We start from the raw sequence: 16506 nt of genomic DNA on the forward strand, positions 1-16506 counted from the left end.
CCACATGGGGAAATTTCATTGGTAGGAAGATACAGAGGTAGATCCAGAGGAAAAGAACAGATCACTTATAGGAAGTCTGAAAAACACTTTCAGTAGAAGATCTCCTATAAATAAAAACTCCCATAGACAAATAAATAAATAAATACATAAATACCATTGCATGTGATCACGACAGTAATTTCACATGAATATGTGTCACGACGGCACATAGATTGCACATGAATTTCACAGTAATTGCACATGCATGTGCAGTGAACAGCATAAGCACACAATGAAGTATGTCATGCTCAGGACCTTTACAAATGGACAATATTCAGTCGAGACTTAAAAAAGGATGTATTTTGTATGTTTGGGCCTCTGTAGTGTAAGTTCTGAAGCCCTGACAGTGTTCATGTGCACATCTGCAGAAACTAGAAGGCTTAAGCTTTCTAATGATGCATCACGCTCACATGTGGAATGTAACATCCTCTTTTAATGCCATTTGGATATGTCCGACTATTGTTCACAGGGAGAAATACGTTGGCGTTAAAGGGTTTTTAACAAGACAAAAAGCACCGGTTGTAGACATGAGGGGAGTTGTATAAAATCATGAGCTAACAAAGCTACTGCACTTAGCGCTAGCCGTTCTTTCAACAGTGTTAATATTTGGTAAAACATGGATCAGACACAGAACGACACGGGAAGTCATGTTTACTGTGGCTAATGTGCTGCAGAGTTTTGTAAAGTTTGATCTACTCTAAAAACATACTTTTCATTCTAATAGTGACTTTCTGTGGTTAGAAAAGTGTTTTTACTGTTCACCTATTTTTATTGTTTTCATTTGATTCTACTAAAGCTGTGGACTCTAATGTAATATTCAGGATTTCTAAACTCTCCCACCTAAATATTTGACCCCAAACGTCCCACGTGAAACCGCTCTGTCGGCGTCGCTGTGTTCCAGAAGCAGCTGGTGGCGCAGAAGATCCACATCGAGGAGAACGAGGACCGGGACACGGGGCTGGAGCAGAGGCACTACAAGGAGGACGCAGACTGTGTCCTGGCCAAAGTCCCCCTGGGAGACCTGGACCTGTACGACGGGACTTACATCTCCCTGGAGAGCAAGCACATCAGGTTCGGACCGTTGTGTGCAGTGGACGGGATCGTCGTGGTTTAAGTAACGCCACAGCCAGATTTAGTCATGCATTTCCCGACGAGTTGTGTCCCGTAAAGGAAGAAAACCGGTTCAAATCTGTCGGTGTGTTTTTGTCCTGAAGCGTCCGTTCCCTTTTGTGCAATCTGGAGACGAGATCGTGTTAAACCGGAGAGCAGCGCCGCATAGTAACGGATCTTCTCAAACAGCTCTCAGTCGTTTTGTACGTTTTATACACCTGGTCGTACAATGTTTAGTGTTACCGTATTCTCTGAACGATACGTCGCACTGGAGCATTAGTCGCATTTTTGCGGAAATGTATTTGATAAAATCCAAGACCAAGAACAGAAATTTGATCTTGAAATGCAGTTTAAAATAATAACAGATGAGAGAACATGGTGAATAGGTGTACGTATGCTAACGCTAACACCTTCAGCTACATGACGTATGCTAACGCTAACACCTTCAGCTACATGACGTATGCTAACGCTAACACCTTCAGCTACATGACGTATGCTAACGCTAACACCTTCAGCTACATGACGTATGCTAACGCTAACACCTTCAGCTACATGACGTATGCTAACGCTAACACCTTCAGCTACATGACGTATGCTAACGCTAACACCTTCAGCTACATGACGTATGCTAACGCTAACACCTTCAGCTACATGACGTATGCTAACGCTAACACCTTCAGCTACATGACGTATGCTAACGCTAACACCTTCAGCTACATGACGTATGCTAACGCTAACACCTTCAGCTACATGACGTATGCTAACCTAACACCTTCAGCTACATGACGTATGCTAACGCTAACACCTTCAGCTACATGACGTATGCTAACGCTAACACCTTCAGCTACATGACATATGCTAACGCTAACACCTTCAGCTACATGACGTATGCTAACGCTAACACCTTCAGCTACATGACTTATGCTAACGCTAACACCTTCAGCTACATGACGTATGCTAACCTAACACCTTCAGCTACATGACGTATGCTAACGCTAACACCTTCAGCTACATGAGGCACAGACAGAACTGTGGTAAGTGTCTGGTATGTTAACGTAACATATGAACAGTTATTCAGATAACTATAGCATAAAGAACATGCTAACATGCTAACAAGTTTAGCAAAGCATCAGTTTTACCCCAAATCACTAAATCCATTGAATTCTTCTTCCTCTGTGTCACTTCTAAACAACTCCACAAACTCCAGAGGAAGAGGAAGTGCAGATTCTTCTTCTGCGTCGCTTAGAGCCTAGAGCGCCTCTAGAGCGCCTCTAGAGCGCCTCCTTACATGACGCACAGGAGTATAACTTATACTCCAGTGCGACTTACATATGTTTTTTTCTTCTCTATTATGCATGTTTTGGCTGGTGCGAGTTATAGTCCTGTCCATCAGGTCCTTCATCATTGCAGCGTCTCTCAGACTGTATTTAATGTGTTCTAAACCTTCCCTCACACATTTCCCCCTCAGTCCTGAAGATTACGTGGACTCTCGCTCGGCTCTTCCTCCAGACCTGCAAACTCCGGACTGCACCAAAGCCTTCGAGCTCCCCTACAGCATCTACGCCTTCCAGCACCTCCGGGTGAGTTCTCGGCGGGACGGTGTGTTTTTTCACTGCACGGAGCGTCATCGAGCCTCTCCTCTTTGTTCCAGGGCGTGCAGGAGCGGGCCAACCTCACCTCGCCTCTGCTTTCCAAAGACGACCCCATTTTCCACGCGCTGTCCAAACGGTTGGGCCGCGGTATCGACGAGGTGGGCCATCGCATCCACCTCGCGCTGCAGAGGGTAAAGTTCACTTAATGTCATTCGGAGGGCGTCCAGGGCGTCCAGGGCGTTCAGGGCGTCCAGGGCTTCCCGGCTTCCGTTCAGTGGCAGGTTCAACGTGTGTGTTTTCCAGAATTCGTCCTCGTGGGTGCTCTACAACATGGCCTCGTTCTTCTGGAGGATCAAGAACGAGCCTCAGAGGGCGGTGGACTGTGTGGTGCGAGCTCTGCACTTCTCCCCCAGGTAACGAGAGCGGGCGTCGCCGAAGCTGGTATTCGAGCGCGCGGGCGTCGCCAAACTCGTCGAAATTAGAAGAGCGTCCGAATGAGCTCAGACGTGTCGAGTGAGGCGTTTAAAAAAGTGATGAAGAATGTAACGCACGTACCGTATTTTCTGAACTTTCGGACGCACTGTCAATGAATGGTCTATTTTCGATCATTTTTTGTATATAAGGTGCACCGGAATATAAGGCGCATTAAGCGAAACTAAACGCGTACCACAAAATTGCTTCGAGGTCAGTAAGCACAACCACTGCACTGGGTTATAAGGAGCACTGTTGTTTTTTGAGTGTGCCGTATAGTGCAGAAAATACGATAATGTTTGCCTTTGTGAAAAGCGCTTCTGGTTCTGTGCCGAGTGACGTTGTGTTGTGCTTCTGCAGAGTGCACAAGGACGTGGCTCTGGTCAACATGGCAAACATCCTGCACCGCGCCCACTACTCGGCAGACGCGGCCATTTTGGCTCACGCCGCGCTTGACCTGACCTCCGACCTCTTCACCAGCCACTACACGCTGGGCAACATTTACGCCGTGAGTCCGCTCGCTGTGCCGCACGCGCCGGGCTTTGCGGTGTTGGTTGTGATCATATTTACTGTGCCGTATTTTCCAGACCCTATAAGTAGCACCTTTTTTCATAGTTTTGGCCGGGGTGCGACTTCTGGCTGTGTTCTGGCTGTGTTCTGGCTGTGTTCTCACTGTGTTCTCACTGTGTTCTCACTGTGTTCTCACTGTGTTCTCACTGTGTTCTCACTGTGTTCTCACTGTGTTCTCACTGTGTTCCTGTCTGTGTTCCTGTCTGTGTTCCTAGCTGTGTTCCTAGCTGTGTTCCTGGCTGTGTTCCTGGCTGTGTTTCTGGCTGTGTTTCGTCTGTGTTTCGTCTGTGTTTCGTCTGTGTTTCGGCTGTGGTTCTGACTGCGTTCTGACTGTATTCTGACTGTGCGACTCTCTCAGATGCTGGGCGAGTACAACCACTCGGTGCTGTGTTACGAGCAGGCGCTGCAGAATCTGCCCTTTGAGCCCGCCTTCAGGAGGAAGCATGCTGTGCTCTGTCAGCAGAGGCTGGAGCAGCGCCTAGAAGCTCAGCACAGGTACTGCACCACACACACACACACACACACCACACACAACACACACCACACACAACACACCCTGCTAGGTTGGCCCAAACAACAAATGGAAAAACTCAAAGATGTTTATGTTAATATTAATGTTCCAAGTCTTACATAAAGTGCGGAGGCATCAAAACTATGTCAAAAGCAAAATTTCAAATGGGTCACTTCATTTTCGGGTTTTCTGTGGCCCCCTGCTCCGTATAAGATTAAAAAAAAAAAGTTTGTACACCTCTGTACTACATCATATTAAGCTGCACATTTTTATTTGTAAATTCCCTGTGAATAGTATATTTAATGTATGTTTATAGAAGTATATTTGAATCATTGGATATGTTTTGATTTGTTTTTCTACTATTTTGAACGTGTTCCCAGATCTCTGCAGCGAACCCTAAATGAGCTGAAAGAATATCAGAAACAACATGACCATTACCTCCGCCAGCAGGAGGCGCTAGACAAACACAAACTGCTGCAGGAAGAGCAGATCCTGAGGAACATCATCCATGAGACTCAGATGGCAAAGGAAGCACAGCTCGGTAAGAGAAAATGCATTGGATTAGCAGGTTTTAGCTCTGCAAAGACGTTAACTGATCCACACAGCTGTTAAAAAAAATCAAATGACTTCTTGGATATGAATATTGATGTTGTTTTTGAGGAACTTGTGTATATTTGTAACTTTTCTCTTACTAAGGGAGTTTTACCAGACCAAATGAAACTCTTCCACTTTATAAAGATTGCAATAAACATGAGCCCGACTACAAGTTTTGTAGTCGGGCTCAATAAATTCATCAACAAATATTCCATTCTATCAAATAACTAATGTGGATTCTAATCACTCCAATGCCACATCAATCATGGAACTGACGGAGGAAAATTCAAATGCTATTGACCAAAAACATGATTTAGTTTGTATCTTTGCTTCTTCTAAAAGCATTCGATACTCTGGACCAGACAATATCGCTGGGTAAACTATATATGTTCGGCGTAAGAGGAGTAGCACACCAGTGAGTAACAAGTTCCTTAAAAGATGCAGATCAGTTTGTTGAAATAAATCACTTAAAGTCAGACGTGTGTAAAATCAGCTGCGGTGTGCCTCAAGGGCCTGTTCTTGGTCCTATACTTTTCTTAGTTTATGTCAAAGATATTGCATTCTTTTCCTCATTATTAAAGTGCATTTTATTTGCGGACGATACCTCGTTTTACTCTGGACAAAATATTAAGGAAGTTCTATAGGTTGTAGAGAATGAATTTAAGAAAGTAAAAAATAGCTTCTATTCTTATAAATTGTTTTTAAACATAAGTAAAACAAAATGTATGATAGTGATAGAAAAGAAACACTGATTCAGCATTAATTATTGAAGGGGAAGAAATACCAAGGGCACAATCATTTTTGGGTGTTATGATGGATAAATATATATAATAAAAAATATACATTAATCAAAAGAGCCAGTAAACAGGACTGTGTTGTATTTGTTATGTAATAGACTGGTTGATCCATATCTGACTAACTGAAAGTCTTGGTAGGACTTTCATGGTTAAATAAAGGTCAATAAACAGATAAACAAAACAAAATAAAATACATTATTATTGAGTTCAAAGAGCATGTTTGAAGTCCAATAACCATACAAATAATATTTTTAATAATATAGTGTCTTAATATAATAATTGGGCTTTTTGCAGTGCGCTAAAGCAGAAACAACCTGCAAACACTGTGACAGATATTAATTACACCTCTTTTTTTATAACCTGTCAATAAAATGAATAATGTTTGTTTTGGTGGCTGGTGTGCGACAACCTTTTATTACAACATTGTGTATGTCCAGGAAACCATCAGATGTGTCGTCTGGGCCAGCAGCAGCGCAGCCTCCACTGTCCATTCGACCTGCCCGTGCGTTACCACAGAGGAGACCTGTTCGAACACGTGCATTTTGTACAAGTGAGTGCTTCAGGAACCGCTCCGGCGCCGCAGGGAGGAAGAGCCACGAGTAACTGTCAGTACAAGCAGAAAGGAACAAAACACTGTATGACAGATGAGAGAACATGGTGAATAGGTGTACGTATGCTAACGCTAACACCTTCAGCTACATGACGTATGCTAACGCTAACACCTTCAGCTACATGATGTATGCTAACGCTAACACCTTCAGCTACATGACGTATGCTAACGCTAACACCTTCAGCTACATGACGTATGCTAACGCTAACACCTTCAGCTACATGATGTATGCTAACGCTAACACCTTCAGCTACATGACGTATGCTAACGCTAACACCTTCAGCTACATGACGTATGCTAATGCTAACACCTTCAGCTACATGACGTATGCTAACGCTAACACCTTCAGCTACATGACGTATGCTAACGCTAACACCTTCAGCTACATGACGTATGCTAACGCTAACACCTTCAGCTACATGACGTATGCTAACGCTAACACCTTCAGCTACATGACGTATGCTAACGCTAACACCTTCAGCTACATGACGTATGCTAACGCTAACACCTTCAGCTACATGACGTATGCTAACGCTAACACCTTCAGCTACATGACGTATGCTAACGCTAACACCTTCAGCTACATGAGGCACAGACAGAACTGTGGTAAGTGTCTGGTATGTTAACGTAACATATGAACAGTTATTCAGAGAACTATAGCATAAAGAACATGCTAACAAGTTTAGCAAAGCATCAGTTTTACCCCAAATCACTAAATCCATTGAATTCTTCTTCCTCTGTGTCACTTCTAAACAACTCCACAAACTCCAGAGGAAAAGGAAGTGCAGATTCTTCTTCTGCGTCGCTTAGAGCCTAGAGCGCCCTCTTGTGGTTGCCAGGGTGAAAATAACAAACTAAATGATATAATAATGTGTTAATAATATCACATATAAGTCGCTCCGGAGTAGAAAGTCGGCCAAACTAAGAAAGATGGTAAATACGGTATATCTATATTATGTAGAGCTTCTGCCTGATGAGTTGATGTTTGGTGTTTCCGATGCGACACCAAAATGTGTGTAATCAACCCAAGAAGTGATTCATCAAGGTAATGTGCAATAAACACACATTTTCATATCTAATATCTCTACAGCAGTGATGCCCAAACGTTCCTTCGCTCTAACTTCACGTGGGGTAAAAGTCGGAACGTTCTGTAGAAAAGTAGGGCACATGACTTGATGATCGCTTGTGTTTCGCTGCGTAAAAAGGGCAACTTCATCCCCAATAGATTTAATTTACAACATCAAATGAAAAAAGCAAAAGAAGAGGATAATTACTTTGCACTCGTAGAGGGAAGAGAAGCCCAGCATTTCACTAAAAGACTACTTTAATATTAATTTAGAGTGTATTTCTCACACTTTGCAGCATAGTTTTCCTCTGATATTAAAAACTGCGTCAGGTTTTCTTATTTTCCAGCCGTGACGGAGCTTGACTTGTGTTTTTCAGTTTGGGGAGGAGGTGTCCGTGGCCTCCAGCGTGGCTCTTGTGTCCGAACACAACTTAAATCAGAGCTCCCCGTCTCCATGGCTACACCGCTCCGTCACCAAAGAGCAGGACCCGGCGGCCGCTCTGTGGGGCAGCTACCCTCACGCACAGGTACAAGGGCAAAGAAACGAGAAAATGCTATTGTTTTGTTCGTCCAATTGCTCAATCTGCCCATAAAGATTATTAATATTCTTTCATTTAATCAACTTTGCAGATTCGTAGAGCTGTAAAGATCAACACTAAGTCATTTTTCAGATATATATTTCCCAAATCTGTGCAATTTTGGAAATTTTTACACTGAAATTACCGGTGTTTATATATGAAAACTGCTAGAAACTACTTCTACTACTAAAATACAGAAGAAGTTTAAAATTGCCCTCTAAATGTCAGTTTTGTTTCCTTTTCTCCCGCAGTGTTTCGCTCCTTGTGTGTTTTAAGGATTCATTTTAAAGTATTTTTCTTGCAGGACTTACAGAAAACACTGTGGCCTCAGAGGTCAGACTGTGCCACTAAATACCCCGTTGTACCCGCCGCTGGGGAACTTCCCACCTTCTACATTCCTCCTGAAACCCACGGCCTCAGGTGCCATTCCCACAGTATCTCTATATTCCACTGTTACATAACTTCATTGATACGTTGTACCCCGTGTCCAGCCCTGTGGCCAGTGTGCTGTATGAAGCCGGCCCCCCTCAGACCTCTGCGGTCCCAGACTGTGGCCCCGTGTTCCAGCCGTACCCCGCCCCGCTCCCTGCCTCTCTGGACTGGCCCCTGGAGGGGACCCAGCTGCCAGATCCGTACGCTGCACAGGTAACAGCGCCTCCTGCTGGCACAAAGGCCCTTTGTTTGCTCAAACATGAACGCATCATAATGTTTAAAGTTTTCCATCCATGAAATGAGTCTGTTCCATCTGTTCCTGGCTCTCACAAACTCTTTAGAAAATCACTAGAATTCCCACGCATGTTTGTGTTCTATAAAATGAATGTTTTATACTTGAGTGAAGATGGCGTGCAGTGGATTTTTGTCACTAAGTTTTGCTTTTACGACACAAATTTACAAAATTATTTGTAATAATTATGGGTGCGCAATATTGACTAATATTAATAGCTTGATTTTATTTATTATCTCAATAACAATATTCAAACAATTACAAAAAAAAACTAAACTGCCTGTAAATATAAATTGAGGCTCAAGTCCAGCGTGAAACACTTGACACTCTTCTAAGATCTGTCTTTCTGTCTCTGTTTAAGGTCAGAGATGATGTAGCATATCTCCAAAACAGCACACAAATCCATACTTTAAACATCATGCAAGTAAGTTTTAAGTATTTAAGTATATTAAGTGTTTGAGTTGTTTCTTGTTACGTTCAGATACTGCAGCTCCGCAGTGGGGGCTGGACTCTGGAGCAGGTCGGCAACAGAATCGCTGAAGCTTTAAAAGAAGTAAGTCTTCTATTTTTCTTAGATATAACACACAAATGCAGTGTGTAATATTCTCTACATGTTATATTAAGGATGTAAGAATTAGGGCTGAACGATGAACTGCATTTGGGATTACATCGCAAGATAATCTGGAAATAATTGCAATCAAATGACAATATTCCATGAAAACAAATGCAATTATGATTTTTGCCAAAATCCTTCAGCCTTGGACAGAATGCCAAAAACAAGTGCTCACGTTGTCCGTCCTCTAGTCTCCGCCCCGTTACCGCTGACAACACTGGTGTAACACTGGTGTAACACTGGTGTAACACTCGTGTACTGGTGTAACACTGGTGGTGACGCTCACGTTGTCCATCCTCTAGTCGCCGCCCTGTTACCTCTGATACGTGTAACACTGGTGTAAGTAACACTGGTGTAACACTTGTGTAAGTAACACTGGTGTATCAAATCAAATCAAATCAAATCAATTTATTTTTGTAAGGCCCAAAATCACAACAACAGTTGCCTCTGAGGGCCACAGGGAGAAATTAATCAACAATGTCTGTGGTGGCGATGGAGTCAGACAATGTCTGTGGTGGCGAGGGACGATGTCCCAGGGTCCTCTGTCCTTAGACTCTCCTTCTCGGCCAGGAAAAACTACAAAAAAAACCTCTTTGGGAAAAAAGCGTAGAAACCTGGAGGAGTTCCAGTGAAGGAGAGATCCGACTCTCACAGACGGACAGACGGACACGAGGAGACTGGAGCTGGACCCACTCTTCAGGCAGATGAGGGACCGACTGAGGCGAACTGGACCCACTCTTCAGGCAGATGAGGGACCGTCGGAGTCGAGCAGGACCCACTCTTCAGGCAGATGAGGGACCGTCGGAGGCGAACTGGACCCACTCCTCAGGCAGATGAGGGACCGTGGGAGGCGAGCTGGACCCACTCTTCAGGTAGATGAGGCACCGTCGGAGGCGAGCTGGACCCACTCTTCAGGCAGATGAGGGACCGACTGAGGCGAACTGGAGCCACTCTTCAGGCAGATGAGGGACCGTCCACATGGGGCAGGGACCACTTCACCAGGAGAGGGACATCTGGGTCCACAGGTCCTCAGGAGTGAGAGAAAGAAAAAGAAGGCGGTGAACAGTTTGCAAGTGGAATCAAAAAATAAATATTGTTTGATAGCATAAGTAGTCAGAAGAAGAAGAGGATAGTGCTCAAGCTGTCATACTTCCCCCAGCACAGTTACTCCTAGGGCAGCGTAGCTGAAGCTGTGGGTTTATCTTTCTGTTCCTAACTACTCTGACCATAAGCGATTTCAAAGAGGAACGTTTTAAGCCTGGACTTAAATGAAGAGACTGTGTCAGCATATTTAACATGGGTCGGGAGCTGATTCCATAACACAGGGGCTTGGTAGCTAAACGCTCTACCTCCTACAGTACTTTTAGAGACTCTTGGCACCACCAGAAGGCCGGCATTCTGAGAGCGAAGAGCTCTGTTTGGATGATATGGTTCTATAGCATCTTTGAGGTAGGATGGGGCCATGTCATTTATGGCTTTGTAGGTCAAGAGTAGAATTTTGAATTTGATTCTAAACTCGACGGGGAGCCAGTGAAGAGACTTCAGCACTGGCGTAATGTGCTCTCTTCTTTTTGTTCCTGTTAGTAATCTTGCTGCTGCATTTTGAACCAGTTGAAAGCTTTTTATGGAGCTTTTAGGACACGCTGCAAGCAGGGAGTTACAGTAGTCTAATCTAGTCGTTACAAATGCATGGATAAGTTTTTCGGCATCACTTTTAGGCAGGATTCTTCTGATTTTGGCGATGTTGCGCAAATGGAAATAGGCTGTTTTACAAGCTTGATTTATATGAGCTTTAAATGAGAGCTCCTGGTCAAATAAGACTCCAAGGTTTCTTACAGTAGAACTGGAGGCTACACTGACATTGTCCAGTGTGACTATCTGCTCAGATAGAGCGTCTCGTAGATGCTTAGGGCCAAGCACAATGACCTCGGTTTTTTCAGGGTTAAGAAGCAGGTAGTTTAGTGTCATCCAGGTTTTTATCTCCTTCACACAAGTACTAAGTCTGTCTACTTGATCGCTCTGATCAGGTTCATTGATAAATACAGCTGAGTGTCGTCTGCATAGCAGTGGAAGTTAATGTCATGCTTTCTGATAATGTTGCCTAATGGTAGCATATAAAGAGTAAACAGAATTGGACCGAGTACCGAACCCTGTGGCACACCGTAAATTACTTTAGAGCTTGGTGAGGAGCTCTGGTTTACATTAACAAATTGGAACCTATCAGATAGATAGGATTTAAACCAGCTGAGGGCTGTTCCTCCAACACCTACATCACATTCTAACCTCTGCAGTAGAATGTTGTGGTCAATGGTGTCAAACGCTGCGCTGAGGTCCAACAGAGGACGTAACACTCGTGTAAGTAACACTGGTGTAACACTCGTGTAAGTAACACTGGTGTAACACTCGTGTAAGTAACACTGGTGTAACACTCGTGTAAGTAACACTGGTGTAACACTGGTGTAACACTCGTGTAAGTAACACTGATGTAACACTGGTGTAACACTCGTGTAAGTAACACTGGTGTAACACTGGTGGTGACGCTCACGTTGTCCGTCCTCTAGTCTCCGCCCTGTTACCTCTGACACGTAACACTGGTGTACTGGTGTAACACTGGTGTAACACTGGTGGTGACGCTCACGTTGTCCGTCCTCTAGTCTCCGCCCTGTTACCTCTGACACGTAACACTGGTGTACTGGTGTAACACTGGTGTAACACTGGTGGTGACGCTCACGTTGTCCGTCCTCTAGTCTCCGCCCTGTTACCTCTGACACGTAACACTGGTGTACTGGTGTAACACTGGTGTAACACTGGTGGTGACGCTCACGTTGTCCGTCCTCTAGTCTCCGCCCTGTTACCTCTGACACGTAACACTGGTGTACTGGTGTAACACTGGTGTAACACTGGTGGTGACGCTCACGTTGTCCGTCCTCTAGTCTCCGCCCTGTTACCTCTGACACGTAACACTGGTGTACTGGTGTAACACTGGTGTAACACTGGTGGTGACGCTCACGTTGTCCGTCCTCTAGTCTCCGCCCTGTTACCTCTGACACGTGTAACACTGGTGTAAGTAACACTGGTGTAACACTGATGTAACACTGGAGTACTGGTGTAACACTGGTGTAACACTGGTGTAACACTGGTGTAACACTGGTGTAACACTGGTGTAACACTGATGTAACACTGGAGTACTGGTGTAACACTGGTGTAACACTGGTGTAACACTGGTGTAACACTGGTGTAACACTCACGTTGTCCGTCCTCTAGTCGCCGGTGCCGCGCTGGCTGCTCCTGAACGAGGCGGCTCTGTTCTGGCGCGCCAAAGGGAACGGCAGCCGCGCCCTGCAGTGCCTGAGGAAGGCGCTGAGCTCCGCCCCTCCAGCGCACCGCTCCCTGGGCCTCACCAACGCCGCTAACCTGCTGCTGCACCACGGCCTCGCCTCCAACGCGAACACGCTCCTGGAGCAGTCGCTGGCTCTCAACGCCTCCGAGGTAAGGCTCAGTCAAGAAGTTGTGAAATATGTTGGGGCATAACGAGAAAATGTTGAAAGATATGCATTTATTAATAACTTGTAATAAATGATAAGTGAAAATTATGTATTTTACAGTTACTTTTGTTGTTTCCCACTCTATTCTATATATATCTCTGGTAAACCCTGGTATGTGACTCGTTTTGTGTGCCAGCCCCATTCCCTCCTGAGCATGGTGGTGGTGCACGTGGCCCAGGGGAACACCACAGGGGCCCTGGAGCTGTTCCGCTCGGCCCTGGACGTGGCACTCTCCTCCTCGGGCTCGTCCTTCTCCTCCTTCTCCTCCTGTGGGCAGTGCGTGTCCAGTCTTCCTCTGCTGCGCTGTCTGCAGTTCTACCCTTTCCTGTACAACCTGTCGCAGCGGCCGCCCTGCTCCCGTGAGTCACTGCATCACAGTTTGAAAGAGGCTCATATTCTGTCAAAGTAACTTTTATGACTAACCTACTCTCACCATCACTGTACTCGATTTAAATAGATTGTAACTTGTCACTAACTAAAGGAGTTTTACCAGACCAAATCAAACTGCCAAAATTATTCCATTATTCAAAAAATTGCAATAATCATACATTTTTACAATTACAGGCCTATATCTTTCTCAGATTACTCGATTATATTTGGATTGATGGATCCATGTTTGAGTCGTCCTGAATGTGAGGCACAAAGTACAGAACGTACTTTGAGGGCACTTGACGTTTGGAAGTGTTTTCTATATTAGAATTATATTTTACTAAGTTCAATAATTGCGTAACTTTCCTTTTTTTAAAGATGTATATATGTATATGTGTATATATGTATATGTATATATATATTATATAATATATATATATATATATATATATATATATATATATATATATATTATTTTTTATTAGGTCCAATACCACAACTTTTTCAAATAAACAACATTAAACCTGATTCAGCACACTTTAAATGCTTAGCACTTTCAGTTGTATTCTGCAGTGGGGGTCCCGACTCCCGAGCTGGAGGCCTGGTCCTCGTGGGGGTCCCGGGCCTGAACGTTGGGGACCCCCTGCTTGAAAGGATCCTGTACATATTTTGCGACCACGTTAAAGCCTTGTTCCCTCGTCAAAAACACACCTGGACTTGTATTCACGCTTGTTTTTATGAGTGCTGTTCAGTAAGTCCTCTCCCTCTGGGCTTCAGAAAACACTTGGTTTCAAATTTCCCAGATTTGTGATGTCACAGGTGGAGTTCAGAGACTTTCTGTGCTGCTGCCTCGTCCGTCATCATCACCAGAGTTCATTACGACTGCATTAGCACGTCAGGAGGGAGCTAGCTTTGTTTATGTCCCCATGGTAGTTCCCTCGGCTGCCAGTAGAGGCGGCTCTAACACACGTCCTGATGAGGGAACGCCTCACAGATGGAGACGACGTTTGCTTGCTTTCTATAGAAATTCATTCTTTTAAGTTCTGAAACGCGACACGCCAAAGCAGAGGTTCTCCAGAGCGTGTTTAAAGGCCAATAACAAATACAAATGGTGCCAAACGTGTCCTTTAAACGCTACATAAGAAAGTGGTCTTTGCTTGTTTTAAAAGTCCTACACTTTAAGTCATTTTGTGTAAAAGGCACAGTCCTGTTTGCATTTTCAACTGTTTCCAACGACATCTGAGGCCTAATCCGCTGACTCATGTTCCGTACGTTTGTGTGCATGGTTTATTATCTCAGAGGGAGGAGTGTGCCTGGCCGAGGAGGACCTGGGCATCCACCTGGAGGAGTGGGAGTCCAGCGAGGAGAGGCCGGACGCACAGACCGCCGCTGACCAGGAGGACTCTCTACTGTATCAAAGTACACGGCTGCAAAACACTTCTAACGTTGTGCATTTGAGAAGTGGCCTTACATTCAGCTTGTAGAATTATAGAACAACTGTAGATTTGTTCTCGCGGTTTGAAACTGATGGTGAAGGCGACTCAGAATTCTGTGTTAGCGTTGGCCTTTTAACGGTCAAATAACAGACGTTTTGACCTTGTTTAATGGTCAGTATCGCTGTATTTACTGAGACAATCCACACGGAACAAAAGCTTTCTCTGTCGGCAAAAACACATGAAAAGGAAATGTGTTTTTACTCTGCAGCTTCAAAAGTCGTGAATCTCCCAGAGTCATACAAACTTCTGCACTCTGCGTCTGAAATCAAAGCATTAGAAGATTATAAAAAGTATAATCGAACGTCGAAATAGTCAGCTCTCTTTCTGACACCGATAAATCATATATAATCAGATTTTTGTGTGCATTTTCACTCAGCGTAACGTGAAACCACTGGAGGTTTTAGGGGGCCAAAGCGTAAAGTATTGTCGACGATATAATGTGTTAATGTATTTAGCAGCAGTAACTCAACAGTTCATCAGTGTTTGACCTTCAGTCCTCAGCTCGATGACCTTGAACTAATCATACACATTTAAAATTGCGCTTCATGTTCAGATTTCCCCCTCTCGTTATATAAAACACGTTCGCTGTCCTCTTTTGGCCCCTCAGAAGTCATCATGGACAGTAACGGCTCCGAGGAGGTGGGGGCCCAGCAGCAGCAGCAGCAGCAGCCCGCCCCGGGGCTGGGGGCCGTGGGCGGGGTCTCAGAGGGGGAGGAGGAGTGGCAGCTGAAGGAGGAGCTGATGGGGGCCTTCGAGGGGGCTCTGGACGTGGGCGGGAAGCGGAGCGACCTGCGGGGCATCCGGGTGCTGAAGAACGAGCGGGTGGCGGGCTCCAGGGCCTCGGGGGGGCCCTGCTTCGGGAACTGTGAGGACGACGAGGGGGCGGAGTGGGTGAGTGCGGCGGGGACACACTTTAGATTAAAGGGCACGTATCATGCAAAAGAACAGTCATCTAAAACAAATAAAAACATATCTTTATTATTTAATTGATCCTGTTCACGAGGTCATTTCTCTCACAAAACACACATTTCCTTCAGGGTAATGCCTTCTGCTGCCACTAGATGGAGTTCTAACACATAAAGTAGTAAGTAGTGGTAAGTATGCTTTCAGTAGACACAGTTCTACTACATGAGATGCAAAGCAGGAGCATGTTTCATACATGTGCCGCCTCCACACACACATGAGGCCTCCAGATCTGTGTCTCACTCTGGACAGATCTGTGTCTCACTCTGGACAGATCTGTGTCTCACTCTGGACAGATCTGTGTCTCACTCTGGACAGATCTGTGTCTCACTCTAGACAGATCTGTGTCTCACTCTGGACAGATCTGTGTCTCACTCTAGACAGATCTGTGTCTCACTCTGGACAGATCTGTGTCTCACTCTGGACAGATCTGTGTCTCACTCTGGACAGATCTGTGTCTCACTCTGGACAGATCTGTGTCTCACTCTGGACAGATCTGTGTCTCACTCTGGACAGATCTGTGTCTCACTCTGGACAGATCTGTGTCTCACTCTGGACAGATCTGTATCTCACTCTAGACAGATCTGTGTCTCACTACTCTGGACAGATCTGTGTCTCACTCTGGACAGATCTGTATCTCACTCTAGACAGATCTGTGTCTCACTACTCTGGACAGATCTGTGTCTCACTCTGGACAGATCTGTGTCTCACTCCTCCTCAGATGTACACAGTGCTGTTGTGCACCTTTTTGACAAACAGAATAGTTTGTATTCCTCCGTAGGCCGAAGTACGGCCGGTGTGCAGTGCCATGTTTGTTTTGACTCCGCCCAAACCTATGCTTCTCTGTGATTGGTTCCA

General features: G+C 44.9%; 1 protein-coding gene across 1 annotated transcript in view; it reads left to right on the top strand.

The window, feature by feature from the left end:
* ttc17 (tetratricopeptide repeat domain 17) overlaps positions 1-16506 on the top strand; it is a 29438-nt gene that overhangs the window by 2022 nt on the left and 10910 nt on the right. Inside the window, exons 3-18 of the mRNA XM_072464979.1 lie at positions 941-1110; positions 2618-2729; positions 2801-2932; positions 3045-3154; positions 3573-3720; positions 4141-4277; positions 4674-4834; positions 6122-6234; positions 7738-7887; positions 8243-8358; positions 8430-8583; positions 9144-9215; positions 12540-12764; positions 12957-13179; positions 14489-14608; positions 15293-15576. Of these exons, the coding sequence (XP_072321080.1) occupies positions 941-1110; positions 2618-2729; positions 2801-2932; positions 3045-3154; positions 3573-3720; positions 4141-4277; positions 4674-4834; positions 6122-6234; positions 7738-7887; positions 8243-8358; positions 8430-8583; positions 9144-9215; positions 12540-12764; positions 12957-13179; positions 14489-14608; positions 15293-15576 (2427 nt within the window). The remainder of the gene's footprint in view (positions 1-940; positions 1111-2617; positions 2730-2800; positions 2933-3044; positions 3155-3572; positions 3721-4140; positions 4278-4673; positions 4835-6121; positions 6235-7737; positions 7888-8242; positions 8359-8429; positions 8584-9143; positions 9216-12539; positions 12765-12956; positions 13180-14488; positions 14609-15292; positions 15577-16506) is intronic.

This window comes from Eucyclogobius newberryi, unplaced genomic scaffold, assembly GCF_026437365.1.
Source record: "Eucyclogobius newberryi isolate DKJ021-1_F unplaced genomic scaffold, fEucNew1.0.hap1 SCAF_5, whole genome shotgun sequence".
Lineage (NCBI taxonomy): Eukaryota > Metazoa > Chordata > Actinopteri > Gobiiformes > Gobiidae > Eucyclogobius > Eucyclogobius newberryi.